Source organism: Falco peregrinus, chromosome 5, assembly GCF_023634155.1.
Source record: "Falco peregrinus isolate bFalPer1 chromosome 5, bFalPer1.pri, whole genome shotgun sequence".
NCBI lineage: Eukaryota > Metazoa > Chordata > Aves > Falconiformes > Falconidae > Falco > Falco peregrinus.
The window spans coordinates 7,440,291-7,459,121 of NC_073725.1; the positions used below are offsets into that span (position 1 = coordinate 7,440,291).

An 18,831-nucleotide genomic window follows, 5' to 3' on the forward strand; every position below is an offset into this window, starting at 1 on the left:
AAGGCTTAAAATATAAAAATATTTCAGTCTCATTTACTTGAGAACGCCGTTTGAGAGAACGGTTTTAAAGCCTGACTTATGTAAAGAATGAGTACAGTCTACTGCTCACTTAGTAATGAAGCCCTCACTTGGTTGAAGGAGCTCTGCTTGCATTTAGCACTGGCCTGAGTTTTAGGACCTGCTTAGCAATTTGAAAAAGCACAAATAAGGGACCTTTCAAAAGCAGATGTACCTGTCTGTCACGTCCATCCCTCCCGAGCTCAGGAAAATAGTCAGTGGCCACCTGCTCAGCTATGCTGAGACACAAAATGTTCCTGCAGCGGCCCCGCATTTACACAGGAACCTAGAAAACGTTCCTTCCCTGGACATACAAGGATCTGCTAAGGTGTCAACTCCAGGATTACCTTCTATTTCAATCGACTGACTCCCCAGCTCAAGACTCCTGAACCTCTTGCAGATATTCCCGCATGGAACCATTTGCCTAAAAGACTGCTAGTAAAAGCTGAGCAAATACAACGAAGTTACATATAGCAAGAGAAGTCAAAAATCCATACTGAGGCTCCCCTCATCCCAGCAGACACGTTTAGCACTGCCTCAGTGTAAGAAAGCAAGCTTTGGGGTGGACCGTCACGCACCCCAGCAGCTCCTCATCTCCTAGCACCCCAGCATCCGTAAGTGCTGTGCACCTTACCAAGTCCCCAGAGAAAACCATGGCAAAACAAAGCTAATCAGCTCAGACTTCACAATTTAGTAGCAAGCAAAGCATCACTAAAATACGATTTCTAACGCTTGACTACTATTGAACCTCTTTTACCTTACTTTGAAAAATCTGTTTTTAAAAGCTGTTAACAGAATCGCACCGTTAATTGATGAAACCTCCACAGACCACCCAAGAACACAAGTATTTCCCAGGTCTGGCTGTCTTCTAAATCAGGGAATAACCACTGCAACAGTAAGGTAAGCACAGCTGACACGTTAAGTTAGCTACTGTAACATTCAAATAGAAAGACCACACAGACACATTTCCCTATCAAAAATAATGAAGTCCAGCGCTTACAGGATATTTTATCAATAAAGATGTTGTTGCAACATTTTTCCTTAGAAAAGATTCAGCAATTTAAGTTGCTGAACTATATATAAACATCTGTACTAGTGAAAGTAGAATCAGGAGCACTAAGCAAGCAACCTCAGCTTCCATTCCTAACATCTACTACTGTATCGGTAACTTTTATCCACACAAGTGGAACATTAGGAATAATGGAAAGACCCATTTCTTTTTCTTTTTTAAAAAATGTTTTCTATTCTGATATTGTAAGCAAATAAGAGCCTATTTGCTCAAAATAAAGGTAATGAACAGCCTTGACTTCAGTGACAGCAAGGGAAATCACGTTCTTAGTGTGAGGTTTTCTCGACATACTACATATACATACCTTTATATGTGTGCATATATATATACACACACACATCGACCAACGATGTTTTCAGCTTCACTGCTGTTTGGCATCTCTTTGCATGATCCTTTACCTGCGTGAGAGCCCTCTAACGGCTACAGAGCAAACACCCTCTGTAGCAGAGAAACCTACCTGCAAATCGCAGGGCAGCTGCTCAGCACGTCGGGGCATCGCCCTACAAACCCCCGAGAAGTCCGAAGGGGATTTTCTCCCAGTAACAAGTCTCTCTCTCCCACAGACTACCTTCAGAGATTCCCACGCTAGTAGGTGTGTAAAAGAAAGGAAGACACTTTAACAGTATGTCAAAGCTTTGCAGGGAGAAAATTAGAAGGGCAAAGGCCCAACTAGAACTTCATGTGGTTGCTGCCATCAAAGACAATAAAAAAAAAATGTTTCTGTAAACACACTGGCCACAAAAGGAGAGCTAAGGAGAATCTCCATCCCATATTGGATGTGGGGGCAACATAGTGACAAAGGATGAGGGAAAGGCTGAGGTACTTGATGCCAGCTTTGCCTCAGTCCGTAACAGTAAGACCAGTCGTTCTTGGGGTACCCAGCCCCCGAGCTGGAAGACAGGGACAGGCAGCAGAATGAAGCCCCACAAACCAAGGGGAAACGGCCAGTGACCTGCTGTTCCACTTCAGACACACACGGGTCTGTGGGGCTGGCTGGGATCACCCAAGGGTACTGAGGGAGCTGGCAGAAGTGCTCAATGAGCCGCTTTCCATCACTTATTGTCGCAGCACTCTCCAAACTATCAAGCTGCCACAAGGTCTTTTACCATCTCATACCAGCACACTCTTCATGCCAGTCCCTCTGCTGCCTTCTCCTCATCTTGCCTCATCCAGGGCCTGCTCTCTCTTCTCTTGCTTCTGCCTCTCCCCATTCTTCCTCGGCTGCTCCCTCTTCATCGGCTCTCAACCATTTAACAGAACCAGCCTCACCTGCACCTCATCTACATCCACCAACCCGCCGCCCCTGAAGCCCACCCACAGCTGTATATTGTCAATGCTAATTAACCAGCTTCATTCCTCTACAATTTATCAGCAGTCCTGCTAACCCAGGAGATCCCAGGTGACTGAAGATTTGCAAATGTGACACCCATCCACAAGAATGGCCTGAAGAAGGACCTGGGGAACTACAGGTCTGTCAGCCCGACCTTGACCTTGGTGCCAGCGGGGGTTATGGAGCAGATCATCCTGAGTGCCAGCACACAGCACGTGCAGGACAACTGGGGGATCTGGCCCAGCCAGCACTGGAGGACAAGGCCAGACCCATCTTGAACGGGGCAGGGGAACAGGAATGCAGGCTCCAGTGCACTGTTTGAACTGCCACGGAACGTGAACAGCCAGCTTACGAAAGTACCAAGAGGAACAGGTTAACAGCTACCAACTTAAGAGGGCGTGATTACACACAGCCCAAGGAGGAGTGTCACAGACCCACAGGTACAGTACTGCCCTCCAAGAAGTACCTCTAATATTCCACTGTACCAGAAATATACTGATTGTCCAGTAAAGATGCATGCTGCAGTCAATGTACTCAGAGTTTGAGAGTGGTTTTTGCGATTTTAATTATGCTGCAAGTGCTAGAGCAGTTACTGTCTGGATAAAGATACCGCCTTAGTTTCAGCTCCAACATCCTATTTTACTGTGACATTTCTAGACATTTTTGAACATAAAGCCCCTGCTCATTACTGCACTTACTAGAGCCTCCTATCCTTAAGCCAGAAGAATGAACCGCCCTTCTTGTTTGTCTCAGAAGTTCATACCACTGGGGAAAAAACACAATCGCAAACCCACTCCAACGACTTTATTCACAGCAGCTAAAGCCAGAACACTCAAGGAGTGAGTATGAAGAATCTATCTAGGCTGTAAAGCCACTACGGTAGTTTTTTGGGTGGTGGGAGTTGGGTTTTTTTGTTTTCATGATGTTATTGTTTTGGTTTGCCGTTTTTTTAAGTGCATGTTTCATCTGAAGAAGCCATGATACTTACTCTTTATAGCCTGCATTTTTTATTTTTTTTTTATTTTTTTTTAGAAAAAAACCCTCTCTCAGCTACATTTAAGTGGCAGACATTAACGCTTTTGAATTGCTTAACATTTATCCTAAAACACTGGTCCATCAAGGCATCCCTGCAAGGAATACAGACTGTATACGTGTTAAGAGGACTTTACAAAAATCGGTTCCATTAAGGCATGCAAAAGAAAATCCTGTGAAATACAATTAAGGGAAAAATCCTTTTGTTTCTCTGTAGCATTCAAGGATCAGGTCACCTTCATGCAAAACAGAATTTAGCATCTTTGTTTAACACACATACCTAGAACAAAAATATTTCCATTTTGACAGGGAATTAAGAGTCTGTGCCAGACAATCATTCTAATGGAGATCCAAGAATACCATCTGGCTGGCTGTCTCATTCTAGGAGTAATTCTGTCAGGTGGCAAAGCTTGTATAAAAAAAAAAAAAAAAGGGCCACAGAACCAAGCAACTCCCTAGGACACTTTGGGTAAGAACCCTGAAACAACTGGCATAGCTCTGTAATACCAAGTAAATGCAAGCATTGTCTTTTTTCTATCCTGTCTGAACTATTTAAAGAAAATCATGTCTTAGTATTTCAAGGAGACTTGCACGCTTTTATACATGAATATACATACTCTGTGCAAGCAAATGCAGACCCACACACACTCACTACTGCCTACTAGTTCTCAGTTAACATGGTCCACTTGATGTGATAATAGAAGTAGTACAAATTTGCAAGAAGCTCCAATCATGCACCTATTTTGGAAACGCCTTCAGCTATAGCCGTATTAAACAGATGTTTCAACTTTCTGAACACAAGAGATTTACCTACTGGTTTTGTGTTATGCTTATAGGGTGCTTCAAAAGGACGTTAAAAAATTCACGTTCCTAGTTATAACTTGTTACTTTTACTGGCATATGCCACAAAATGTACAATTCCCAGATGGGAATAAAAAAATTAAAGTTTCCTATGGGTGAGAAATGGCTAACAAAACCAGCACCACATGATGTAATGGAAGAGAAAATAAATGGCAGTCGTAAGGCCTGGGCTATGCGTTTCACTGTGGCAAGCCTTCTCGCTTGCCTGTAAGAACACTTCGTATCCAGCATCACCACAATCAGCTCACTCACCAGATGGTCCTATGGGGAACACTTGGTCAAATAAACATCAAATATGCACTCCATGTAGCCATCGTCTGTTTTAGCTCTTTTTTTGGTGTTGAGACTTTTCAATGAAAACTATACACAGGCACTTTGTGTTTTCTTATAGCTGCAGCATAAAGCCTCAAGTACATGCCAGGGCAATCAAGCCAACTAGAAACACATTAAGGCAAAATGAAATTTGCATTTGCAAAGAAACAATTACCTTTATCAGTAAACTGACACCACAGTTTTAACAGCCTGAGGAGGCTGTTTAGGTACTGAAAGCTGCAATGGAATAGGTGTCCTGATATTCAGCAAACTCCAGACAGTTTAATTGTCTAAGATTAAAAAATTATAAAGAAGCTAGTAACACTGAGGTTAAGTATAGTCAGGCTTACCATCTTTAAAACAGTAGTCTGATAAAAACACGGCAAATTGATATTATGGGAACACTTAACACTATCTACAGTGACATGGAACAATCCAAGCAGAGGAAAGGTTAACAGCTTTGCTTTTTCACGTTGATTTATGCTATCAGAACACTGGCACAATTCTGCATAAAGTAGCTCCAAAACCTGTAATCATTTCCTTCCATCCATCCATCCTCTCCACCCCCTCTCCCCTGCACCGCCCACTTTCTTCATTAATAAAATCTACCCAGAACACCCCTGAGAAGCAAGTCTTTGGACACGTTTCATGCTACAGCCATATCCCCCTTAAGAGTCCAGAACTATAGCAGCACAGATCCCTTTTATACATTCCAGTAATATCTAGTTCCAGGTAAGTCTTTTCCTAGCCATTACATTACACTTCTAAACCCCCTGGAAATTTGAAGCAGAACACACAACCATATTCAAATTCATGTATACATTTTCAAGAGAAGCGTAATATCCTTTGTTGTCGTCTGGAGAGACTGAGGTGTTGGGAGTAGAATCAAGGCAGAGTCGAACCCAACATACAAGACTAAAATCTCAGTTCTAATCTTTCAGAACTGCAGCTAATAACTATATAAAATGAAGTTTGTTACCACAAGTTTGTAGTAACCAGTATTCTCATATAGGGCAGTAAGTCTTCAATAGCTTCAACGAGTCTTTTATGCAGTATGTCTTTCCCAACGTAGCTTAAAATTAACTCTACTATTGTATTACCATGTCACTAGAAGTTCAGGAAGCCAAGTCAAAAATTTATTTCAATTGTTTCAAAATACACAACTAAAATCTACATAATTATTAAAATAGTCTTGCAGATAGTCTTTGATCAACAGTTTGCATCACATAGGCACATTTTAAATGCAGGTTCTCACAATTTTAACACACAGGTACTGCTAAAATTTTTCAAGTAAAATAGCATACTGTACTGAGTAGCTAATACAACTAATTACATCCTTGCATCTTAAATTACATATAGGACTTTCAGGATTCTCTTTGTTACTTGCACAAAACTAGCAGTAATGCTCAAGACTGCAAGCACAAACTCTTGTTAATGAACATAGCCACATTGATTAGGTAGTCTAGAGACAACCAGGACTTAAAGGGCTTCAACTGAGTTACAACTTGATGTCTTCTGTTCCACTGATTAAGAGCTCAGTTTTAAAGGACAACCTCTTGAGCAAATTACCTCTTGGAGTTTAAAAATTGAAGTAGTTAACTGGTCAGTATTAAGTCACTTAAACTGTGGTTTTAAAGCAACTAAATGCAACATGCAAACTGTAAAGCTCAGAAGAAAATCCACAGGCAAAACAGACAAACCAACAGTGTTTTCCCCATATCAACTCCTTAACATTCCAGTTAGTTATCAGGGGAAGCATGCAAGTGATGAATAAAACCTGCTAGTCTGACAACTCTTACAACTTTAAACTTCAAACTACTCAAGCAAAAACAACTGTATTAAAGCAGGTAGAACAGGAACTTCAACTTGAAGCAACACTTTGAAAAATATTCTACTGCATATATAGTGCTAAACTCAACCGTAAGAACATCGAGTTAACGAATTTAGATACTTTCAAGTCTTCGTTGATCAAACACTTTTGAGTACTGTTCTTCCTTTTCTGAAGTGATGCACCTTCCTCTCCTGGAATAGGATACAAGAAAAGACAGGAAAAAAACATCCTAGACAGTAACTACAGCAACAGAAGTTTCATTCAAAGCATCTCAAGAAATTCTGTACTCTATTCAACCCCACCAAAACTGATAAATACAGGAGTACTGAAGCTGTTTCAGAGTGCATATGCCTAGTTCATGTGTCTTGTCCTTTTTAAAGGAGGAAGCAAAGTCTTAAATATAACATTGATAAACAACAAATTAAACAGCACTCTGAACAATCAGGAACTGCCAGTCTACGAAGACTGAACGCAGAGCAAAAATATGATTACCAGCTATCAACCTGGACTAGTCTTCTGGCTAAAGCACAGACATTTTACAGAAAGCATGAAGAACCACTATCCACAATGGGTACTTAACTGGAATAAAGACTATCAAGGCTCAAACCCAACATCTTCTATCCAAACTAGGGATTTGTTTGGATATCCAAACGATCCAAACACTGCCCCTTCAACATTCTGGCTCTGAGAAATGATTAGCCAGCCTTACGCTCCACGTGTCTGTGAGCTGACTGTTCAGCAGTATTTTTCATGCAGTCTTGATTAAATCCACTGAATTAGTTTCCAGCATAAAGCAACTGAGCCATGAGAGCCAAACCCATACATCTCAGCGCATGTACAAGAAAAAAATTCAAAAGACATTCCAGATATGAATCCCTTAACCTTTATGGCACCCTGTAGGTAAACAAATCAAAAATCCCCTGTGTTTTAGGAATTTAGTTTTGCCTTCACTACATACCTTAAAATAGTCTTCTTGTGATACAAAGGTGTTCCTCAGACGGTTCTCAGGATTAAAGAGACAGGATACTACTGTTTGTATGCTCCTGTCCACAGACTTCTGAAATACAGTTATAGGTGCATCTGGTAACAACACTGATTTTCTTAGTCAGCCCACTACTAACAACGTGCGTGTCACAGGGTTTACTTTGCATTCAAGGTGCCATTCAACTGCCTTGCATTTCCTAAGCATTGTTAGTTTGTTTTTTTATAATCTTTTAATCTCGGTAACTTATCACCCTTAGTTGTAGCATCTAACCAGTGACACGCTGGTACAGTTGTGGAATACACCAACAGATGAAAACTGGAAATCTCCTTTAGAAAACTGAATTCAGAGCCAATTGTTGGCCAAACAAGGGGTCACCTTCCACAAAAGAAGGTGAAGGGAGTAATGATTCAGGTGTTTAAAGCTTGAGATACATCTGCGTAAAGATAGAAGCAGTGCTACCTGACCTGCTTTTTTAGTACCTGCAAATTCTCAGCAGATTAAGTGAAGCCTTGTCACTTAAAACATTGTTGTACTTCAGAATTAGAACGCAGACTTTATATGGCCCTCAGCACTATGGACAAGCACTAATAGTTTCAAGGAAACACCTGAGGCTTCTGAAGATACACAGAAATCAGATACAGTCGATTGAGCAGCTGGCTGAAGCAGCATCTATAACCTTAATTTCTAGGACACTAGTCAGAGGCCCTCTTCACCAAGCCACATAATCTTAATATGCAGATTTCTGGGAATGGGATTTATGACAAACACCGAAGTTCTGAGAAAGCACTTACCTTTTGTGGACTGTCAGCAGATGACCGCATGGGCTCTGGAACAGCACACTCTGTCTGTATGAATTCTGGATCCTCAGCACATTGATAGCTTACCGAACTATAAACCTGTGTAGTTCATTAAACATTGCAATGTTTCAGTAACACTGGGAAAACATGCGCTGTTTGCTGTCACTAGTCCTCACCTATTCATAAGCTATGCCAACTTTTATCTTCACACTTTCCAAAAAGCTTCATGAGTGGGGGAAATAATAAAATAGATCAGGATATACAGCAAGACAGTTCTACTTCCTTCCAAAAAGGATATATTCTAAAATGTCCCTTTTTCCCCCCCACTTTCCACCTGACAGTTAGCTCCTCAACCCAGTTCCTCCATGTATGAGTTTTGCCATCAAGCATATTAGGTAATGAAGGTGTTTGCTGAGAATTCACGACAACCAGCAGCTAATTTCAAGAGGTTAAGCACTACAGTCAAGTGAAAGAAGGGAAAACAAAACATCTACCACCACTACCCTTCCAAGAAGTTGCTTTTCTCTACACAGTTCCTTTTCTTGTTTGAAGTTGCCTTTATGCTAATAAAACTTTTTTCCAAGATTTATATAGGTCTAGAAAAGCACAAAACTTCTTACGCTTTTTTAAAAAACTCTCCCTGCCTCCCTCTGCTTACAGTGCAGTGTTGCAATTGGCAACCCAGTGTAGAATTTCATTACAATAGCTAAGAAACTGATAAAGCAGTTACTCTTTAAGGAAACACCCTTCCAGATGCTTCCAGAGAGGACTGGCAGCTGTTAACAGCCAATTTTACCAGGTTCTGAATTGCAGTTAAGCATTCTACCTTTTCAGGGGCAAGATGGTGGGTTTGGGGGTTGGGGTTTTTTTTTGTGTGTGTCATCATCCCTCCCCAAAGTAGTCAGATTTACACAGACTTGACAGTAGTTTTCAGTTTCTTGCAACATCATTCTTAAAGATGTTATTTTTGATTATACACACCACAAGGTACACCAACACCTCAAAAAGCCCTTCAACACCAGAACTGTAATTTCAAGCTGATTATATTGCAAGATACAGAAGCCTAAAATGTTAGCCGACTATTCCTTCCAAGCACCATCCCTAACCATCAAAAGGGGTATCATATCTGACCTTGTCACAACTGGGGCATAAACCACATTTACAAATGGAAATTGTGATTATCCACCCCAACAGGCAGGTATAAAGCAGCAGACTGAAAGATGAAGTCTTCTACCTTATGTGCCCTCTTTTAAGTCTGCGTAAGGAAAGATACTTGGTGACTTGCTTAACTGAGATAGTTCTAGAACTGACTTGCCTGCTCCTATAGTCAATCTTAAAACAACTAATGAACACCACCAGGCACACCTACTCTAGCAACTCTTTGGCTTGCCACCATTTAATTGTTAAGCGATATACTACAGCTGTATCATATTATTCATGGATGTTACTCAATAGAAGTTATTTCAAGCCAACAGGGTCATCGGCGTATTCCAGTGACTTGTGAAATCTCTCAAGTCTGTTTCTGCCCCCATTAAATCAAAGGTAGTTCTCAGTAACAGAAATACAAGAGTTCCCATTAAAAAAAAAGATGCTGCTTCTCTGCTGAGAAGCAGAAAGCAAAGCTTAGTTTACACATGACTGGAAGCGAGAAGGAATGAAGTATTCTAGTATGATCAGAGACTGAATTTGCAGATGCATGCAGGCAGAAATACATATGCAGAAAGTTCCACTTTCTTCATTTTTCTCCATTTTACCTTCCACACATTCTACACACATCTGCTGGGAACTGGACTGAAAAGAGTATCATTCAGAAGAAAATTACATATTACAGCTTTTAGACACTTAAAAGAGAAACTGTACTAAATAAATACAGTATTATACCCAAAGAACACAAAAATGCCTAAGACACAAAGTTCCAACACTGTTAAAGAAATACACAGGATTTCTTTTCCTGTTTTGTGGATATCACCTGCAAAGTGACTGAATTTTGGGGTTTTTTTTATCATGGGTCAGTTTACACAGCACCAAGCCTGCTGGAAGAGAGGGTTCTCCTGTTTCAAAGAGGGAAAAGGACTCTAGGTCAGGTGTTAGCAGGGTTCAGTGAGAAACCTTTAAGCTAGATTCAAAAAGGTAAGGGAATAAAACCAAGTGTGTTACAGATGCGCCTGGGGCGGCATGGAAGTGTTGGTGCATCTACACCAACAACCGAAGCATGGGCAACAAACAGGAAGAACTGGAAGCCATCATGCAGCAAGGAGACTATGACACAGTCACCATCATGGTGGGATAACTTGAGTTACTGGAGTGCTGCAGTGGATGGCCCTGAACTTTTCAGAAGAGATGGGCAGGGAAGGAGAGGAGGTGAGGTAGTTCCTAAGGGAGTGTTTTAACTGTCCAGAGCTTAATGATGGTGATGATCAGGTTGAGTGTTTCTAGATAAGACTCAGCAGGAAAGCCAACAAGGCAGATATCCTCCTGGGAGCCTGTTACAGACTGCCCAACCAGGATGAAGAGGCAGATGAAACATTCTACGAGCAGCTGGGAGAATCTCCCAATTGCTAGCCCTTCCTCTTATGGGGGACTTCAACTTACCACACAACTGCTAGAAATACAGTACAGCAGAGAGGAAACAGCCTACGAGGTTCCTGGAACATGTGGAAGATACCTTCCTGACACAGCTAGTTGGTAAGCCAACTAGGAAAGGTGCCCCGCTGGACCTGTTGTTTGCGAACAGAGAAGGACTGGTGGGTGATGTGCTGGCTGGAGGCCATCCTGGGCATAGTGATCGCAAAATAACAGAGTTTTCAATTCTTGGAGAAGGAGAGGGGTCAGCAGAGCTGCTGCCTTGGCCTTCCAGAGGCCAGACTATGGCCTGTTTAGGAGATTGGTTGGCAAAGTCCCTCAGAAGGACACAGTCCTGAAGGGCAAAGGAGTGCAGGAAGGCTGGACATTCCTCAGGAAGGAAATCTTAAGGCACAGGATCAGGCTGTCCCCACATGCCCAAAGACAAGGTATCAGGGAAGACCATCAGCCTGGTTGAACAGAGAGCTTTGGTGGGAACTTGGAGGAAAAAGGAGAGTTTACCACTCTTGGAAGAAGGGCCAGGCATCTCAGGAGGGCTATAATGATGTCATGAGGTTATACCGTGAGAAGATTACAAAGGGGAAACCTGAGCTAGAACTCAGGCTGGCCACTGCTGTAACAAAGAATGTTTTTACAAATACATTAGAAATAAAAGGAGGGCTAAGGATAATCTCCATCCTTTACTGGATGTGGGAGGGGAACATTGCCACAGAGGATGAGGAAAAGGCTGTGGCAATTAATACCTTCTTTACCTCAGTCTTTAATAGCTAGACCAGCTTCCCTCCGGGTATATCCAGCCCTCTGAGCTGGAAGAAGGGGCAAGGAGAGGAATGAAGTCCCCACAGTCCAGGAAGAAAGTGTTAGTGACCTGCTGTTCCACTTCAGACACACACAAGTTGGTGGGGCCAGCTGAGACCCACCCAAGAGTATTTGCAGGAGCTGGCAGAAGCGATCACTGAGCAGCTTTCCATCATTTATCAACAGTCCTGGCTAACTGAGGAGGTCCAGGTGACTGGAGGTTAGCAAACATGACATCCATCTACCTACAAGAATGGCCAGAAGGAGGACCTGGGGAACTACAGGTCTGTCAGCCTGACCTCGGTGCCAGAGAGGTTATGGAGCAGATCATCCTGAGCACCATCACACAGCACATGCAGAATCAACCAGGGGATCAGGCCCAGCCAGCGTGGGTTTATGAAAGGCAGGTCCTGCTTGCCAGCCGCACCTCCTTCTACAACAGAGACATGCCTAGTGGATGAGGGAAAGGCTGTGGATGTTGTCTACCTGGACCTTAGTAAAGCCTTTGACACCATCATCCCACAGCATTCTCCTGGAGAAACTGGTGGCTCATGGCTTGGATACGTGTACTCTACGGTAGGTAAAAAGCTGTTGGGCTGGCTGAGCCCAAAGAGTGGTACTGAATGGAGTTACATCCAGTGTGCAGCTGGTCACAAGTGGTGCCCCCCAGGGCTCAGTGCTGGGGCCAGTTCTGTTCAGTATCTTTATCAATGATCTGGACAAGGGGATTGAGTGCACCCTCAGTAGGTCTGCAGACAACACCAAGTTGTGGGGGAGTGTTGATCTGCTTGAGCATAAGAAGGGTCTACAGAGGGATCTGGACAGGCAGGATCAATGGGCCAAGGCCAACTGTATGAGGTTCAAGAAAGCAAAGTGCTGGGTCCTCCACCTGGGTCACAATGACCCCACACAATGCTGCAGGCTTGGGAAAGGGACCTGGATGACAGCTCACTGAACATGAGCCAGCAGTGTGCCCAGGTGGCCAAGGCCAACAGCACCCTGGCTTGTATCCAAAACAGTGTGGCCAGCAGGACTAGGGTGGCGATCATCCCCCCAGTACTCGGCACTGGTGAGGCCACACCTCGAATTCTGTGTTCAGTTTTGGGCCCCTCACTACAGACATCGAGATGCTGGAGCATGTCCAAAGGGCAATGAAGCTGGTGAAGGGTCTAGAGCACAAGTCCTGTGAGGAGCGGCTGAGGGAACTGGGGTTGTTTAGTCTGGAGAAGACTCAGGGGGGGACATATTGCTCTTTACAACTACTTGAAAGGAAGTTGTAGACAGGTGGGGGTATGCCTCCCAGGTAACTAGCAACAGGACAAGAGGAAATGGCTTCCAGTCTTAGATTGGATATTAGGAAAAAATTGATTGAAAGGATGGTCAAGCACTGGAACAGGCCGCTGAGGGAAGTGTGAGTCACCATCCCTGGAGGTGTTTAAAACAAACCCATGTAGATGTGGTACTTAGGGGCACGGTTTAGTGGTGGACTTGGTAGTCCTGGGTAACAGACAAGCATGATGATTTCAGAGGTCTTTTCCAACCTAACTGATTCTGTGATTCTAAAGTCACACGAAGCAAGTAATTTATTTAGAAGCCATCAGCACCATCTACAGTCTGTAGTGGCCTGGGAAATCAATTTTAAAAGGGGCTAAAAAAAAAATCCATATGCACAGAGGATATTTTGAGACTTTTCAGATTTTAGAAGAACTTGGACCTGCTTAAATCAGGATTGTGCATCAGGCCACCACTTAATTTTTCCCCTCATCTTTTCTTGAGAAAAGAATTCTGTTCAGGTTAAGGTTCCAGAATTCCATGACCAGGATGTATGGAGTAACACCATAAAGCAGGTAGTTCTGTTCTGCCAGGTAGCTCCTAAAATAGCACCATAATGTAATAGTACTGACTTACAACGCCAGTGAGAAATCCTGAACAATTACCTGCTGTCAGCAGCTACAGATTTGTATAGACCAGATTACATACAGATCCAGTCAAACAGCAGTTTGACATTTTTTAAGTATGAAGCCATCAAAACAGTGTGCTAACTAAAACAGCATTCAAAAATTTTAACTCTGTGGACTTACCGGAGGCATAACATAATTTCTTTGCTCCCCAGCAAGCCATTGTGGTTGAACCTTAAGAATTGGACAAGAACCAGCTTTTATTCATTCATTCCCAACACAGGCAAGTTAAATGCTCTTTAAGACTGTAAGACACTTTACTTCATCTTTCCTTTTCCCATTCCAAGTTAAAAAAATTTAAAAGTAAGATTCAAGTATTGGGAAAATAATGGGAATCATAGCAGCCACATAAAAAACATCTCAGACCTCTAGTTACTTCCAGTTACTGAACTATTTCTAGTTTAATTTCAGTACCAGGACCTACCCACGTATTTCACTTGAGTTCAAAACCCACTGTCAGCCAAGTGCCTTCCCAAACAGTTTTAGAGCTCAAGAGCACATCCTCACTCTATATACATCCCACATTTGCACAGTCTGGTAAGACTCAAGTGATTCTGTTTTAAGTAATGTTAACTACCCACACTATAGCATGTATGGATGTAAAGCTCCTTCCCATGAGAAAAAAGCACTGATCCATGTTCTTTTTGCTTATTTGAAAGTTGTTTTATCAGTGCATATTTAAGAAAAAAGATCAAGCTAAAAGTACCACGTTATTCAACCGTTTCCATTGAATTAGAACAAAAAAAATATCATTAATTTCATTTTTACTATTTCCTGTGGAACAGGAACTTAAGGAAAACAGGATTCACAGAAAGAGGATACAGAAAGATCAGACTCCAGTCAACACTCTTCATTCCATTCAAGTTTCATCATGTATCAAACAGCCTTTCTGCTGCTACTGAAAAATTTCTTACCTGATAGTTGTAGGCTGGCTGATATCCTACAGGAACTTGCTGCTGTACCAATAAAGCTGGAGAACTGTATGGATATGTCTGCAAATAAAGCCTTTTCTAAAAATGCAAGTTTGAAGCAAGATAAAAGTATGGTATTTGTAAAACCTGGAGCACATTTTTAGAAGTACGTAGTTACACTGTTAACTTCAATTCCTGTTTCACACTAGCTTCATTATTTAAAAACAACCCTTATAGATCTCCCATGGGGCTTCAGCACTACAGGTACCAAAAACATTTTCTAAAAAGTAGAATTCTAAAGTGTATTATGTATTTATAAGTCCCACATCTGCTTGTAGCTGATCTTTTAAGTCAGTTCAGAAGTACAACTCATTCCATAAACTTTCTAAAGCAGACCTGAAACAGACCAGCTACCGTGAAAGAAACTGACTACAGCCTGAAGATCAGTGTCTTGGAGCCAAAGGCAAGCTAAGTACTAAAATTCAAGACAACTTCCCAGCAATTCTTCACTGCAAGTACTTTGACACCATGTTAACCTGGAATCTTCTCAGCTTCAGAGAATTAAGGCACATTCCAGCATTTAAGTGGGTTAGTTCCTCCTACACTCCCAATAAACTTAAGACAGTCCGCAGGAGTACCCCTATAAAGCTCTCTGCCTTAGGAAAAAAAAAAAAACCAAAACCAAAAAAACCACAATTTCTGCGAGTCACTGCAGTTGGCTCATCTTCATTTGCTTAATAAAACATACAAACTAGAATCAGCGTGCAATTAATACTGCCCTGTTGTATTGCCATATCATATATGGTTAATACAGGAAGAGACCATAATCTGGAAACCCTTCTATTAACAGTACAGGACTCTCTCAAGGCCATAAGTACTCTGTGTACCCCTCAGTAAGAATGCTCATCTGAAGTACCAATAAAGTGATGTCCTGCAGGCATACTGTGCTGGCCACAGTTGTTAACAGCAGATGCTGGAACAGTGTTCTTACAGAGACTCAACAGCAGTTCAGAAACAAGAATTTGTTTGGCCGGGGGCAGGGAAGAACAGTACCACAGCCAACTTCTGGTTCCATACTTATTTAAAAAAAACCCACATTTTATAGTTTGTGGTTCATTCTGAGGCAAGGCAGCAGTACATCAAGTACCCAACTGCATTTGATTTGTGAAGTGCATCTGTGACAAGTAACAAGATCACTTAAGAACTGTTACATAATTAGATCTTAGCTCCACCTTCAAGTTTTCTCATTCTCAAAATAAAAAAGGATCTCCCCTTATAAAGGGATCACATCACTGAGTATGTTTTCAAGGTTGTTGACATTTCTTTGAAGTCACATGAAGCTGTAAGGTAAGACTGGAATCTCAACACATACTCCTCATGTTGTGTGTGCTTGCACCTTCGAAGATATTCAATTATGATTCAAAAAATCAGTGGCATTAACAGCCTTACCTGAACATACTGTGTTACTGGGCTCATTATAGCTGGAGGTTGCACATACGTCTCTGTATTTTGACTACTCCATACACTATGGAACTGCGGTGCAGGAGGATTGATCACTAATGGTCTGGGATGCACGTAAGAACCTTGTTTTAAAGCAAAGTATTACAACATTATCATGTGTACTTCATTAATAAGGTTTTTCGCAGCTTGAATTCAGATTTAGTGTTTTGACTCTTAAACTTTCAAGTCAACGTTAACTGTATTGATACCAACCTGAATTCTGTTATCACAACTGTACAGCATGCAAGTAGTGAGGTCATAAAACTCAGAGTTTATGTTTAATTGTAATATACATATTACATCAGATAATTATATATTCACATCCTTGCAAATATTTAAGAAATAGATTTGCAATACATACTTCTAATTTGAACAAATTTTGTTTATATATACTTACAGAAGTTCTGTTGCTTTCTAATCGCTGGCCCCAGTTTCAGCTTTTTGCCATGGAAGTTGATTTGTGACTGAAAGACAGGTTCATTCTGTAAGGACTGGCAATCAGTAAGGTGGATAGTTTGATATTGAGGAGACTGTACTCTTGCTTCTACACCACTGTGTCATCAACTCACATACTCAGCAGCCTCCATTGTCCTCTCCCACTTAAACACCTTACAACTTTTACCTTTAGTTTCCTGCCATGCTCCCAGCACACCCACTTACCTACTCATCAACTCTCAAAAGCTATTATATATCACTTGTCTTAAAAGCAACATGCCCTACTAGCAGTTTGCAACTATGTGTTAGGGACTGTCAGCCTTCTGGTTTCATACATACATATCTGAGCTGTTTTTGCCTCTTAAGGATACTGATGTAGAGAGACTGTAGCCTAGCTTCCCTTGAAACCCTATTTACACTGCCACTTACCTTCCTCCCCACAAAAACTTTCTAACAGGCTTCACGTAACATGTTAGAAGCTGTCCACCTAATATTAAAGGAAATGCAAGGCTGCCTAAGCACTACTGTTTACCTGCATGTTACTGTACTCTCTCTAGAGGAATTTTCACATGCATTCCTTCCAAACATCCAACAAACAAGGTATTTCTCAACTTTTCTGGGCAATGCATCTACGCAGCACACAGACTAATCAAGAAAGTGAAACTGAAGTATCACATGTTCCTCAAATACATAGAACCATGCATGTGAGGAGGATCTGAAAGACTTGCAGAACAGCTGGAAGCACTCCCTCAGTAGTTAGCAATGCCCGAGACACATTAACTTCTCATCCTGAAAGTGCCACCCAAATGCTAGCTCACACAAAAGGCACGATTTCAGACCTGCAATTAAAAAAAAAATCATACCACTTTGCCAGCACAGTATCTGGGGCTATAACAAAAGCACAGGAAGAATTTTAAGCACCCTCCCTCCCTGCAGAAGTTGAATCGTGCTCTTCAGTGAAACTGCATGAACATTCTCCAATGGATGTAGGCTGAAATGGCAACACAACAGCCTTACACTTCAAGGTCTATTCAGACTGACTGTCAAAGAGGGCCCGTAACTGTTGGGCCTCTACAGACTACAGTTTAAGTCTGGAATACAGAAAGTTGCTTTAACACATGGATTGAAGTAGATTTATGTTTATGCAGGTACTTGGTAACTCTTCCATGCAGAACTCCCAAAAGAGAATCCACCTTTGGGTATGACCTTACAGATGCCAACAAGAAACATGTTCGCCTATCTATGAAGATGTGCATAGCACACGATAGTAGCTAAAATAGGTACTCTGTTACAGTTCAGAGAGCTACATTAAGGTTTACAAATGCTTTACACATCAGAAGTGAAAGATTTGTTTCACTCTGATTAACACAAATGTAGTATGAAGTATTAAAATCAGTATTAGATGCAGATACATAGTCTATCTCATGCAACACTAAGGACTTGCCTGCTCCAGAAGACAATGCCAACTGCAATTTAACAGACAACTTGCTAAACTTTCTCTCCCATTTCTGCTGAAGTGCTTTGAGCAGAAAACAGCAACTTTATCGCCAATTGTAAAAATAAGCAGAAAATAGTGACACAAAAAACCGTGCTATGTTATCATCTCCTCACACTGATAAAGTAAGATGTGGGTGGGAAAAAGGTGAAATACCCTGAACTAGTTTTACAGGTGGGTGGGGGTTTTTGTAATTGATCTTGCAATGCTGTTGTGCCCCAGAGCCACGCAACCACCTTTTCCACCCAAGCACTGAGTGCTCTGGAAGACAGGCCTCTCAAAGAAGAAGGTGGCTTTCTGTTCTGAACTGCAAACAGGTCCCCAGTGCACCAGAGTGCAGTTAAAAATGGAATCAGACCTAAATCAGAAGAAAAATACTTTCAGTCCACACAAAGCTACACAGATAGGCAGATAAACACAGGCATCTAGAATGTTTCTAACCATGGAGAGGCTGCATCTTGCTCACTTAGATAAACTGTAACCACTCCATACAGATAATGCCTGAAATGGTGTAATGAGGTTCTCTGCTTACAACTTTAGCTCTAAAATGCAGATATTCATTCTTGCCCTTTTTCCATCCCCTCCAGAAGAGAACAGCTTTGTAAGATGATGTCAATCTGGACATGCTCCTTCCTGACAAAGCAGTAGTTTGCACCACCTGCATACCTTAAGTTTGCACTGAAAAGAAAATCCACCACATACCCTTCTGGGTCTTCCAAGACCTCTGGCATACAAAGCCACGTCAGTAAGTACTACATTAGAGATACACTGAAGGCTTTTAGTTTAAAAAAAAATGCGCACAGAAAATCTGCAACCCACATGGCTCAAATGACAGTGTTACTCAAGAGGTCTCTAGAGAGACTGTTGCCTCAAACAA

General features: G+C 41.8%; 1 protein-coding gene across 1 annotated transcript in view; it reads right to left on the reverse strand.

Moving 5' to 3' along the window:
* Positions 1–5,783: 5,783 nt before the first annotated feature.
* DAZL (deleted in azoospermia like) overlaps positions 5,784–18,831 on the reverse strand; it is a 37,487-nt gene continuing 24,439 nt past the window's right edge. The window contains exons 5-11 of the mRNA XM_055803672.1: positions 16,422–16,488; positions 15,974–16,107; positions 14,528–14,623; positions 13,737–13,787; positions 8,269–8,373; positions 7,451–7,549; positions 5,784–6,683 (exon numbers count right to left, since the gene is read on the reverse strand). Of these exons, the coding sequence (XP_055659647.1) occupies positions 6,630–6,683; positions 7,451–7,549; positions 8,269–8,373; positions 13,737–13,787; positions 14,528–14,623; positions 15,974–16,107; positions 16,422–16,488 (606 nt within the window). The 3' untranslated portion in view covers positions 5,784–6,629. The remainder of the gene's footprint in view (positions 6,684–7,450; positions 7,550–8,268; positions 8,374–13,736; positions 13,788–14,527; positions 14,624–15,973; positions 16,108–16,421; positions 16,489–18,831) is intronic.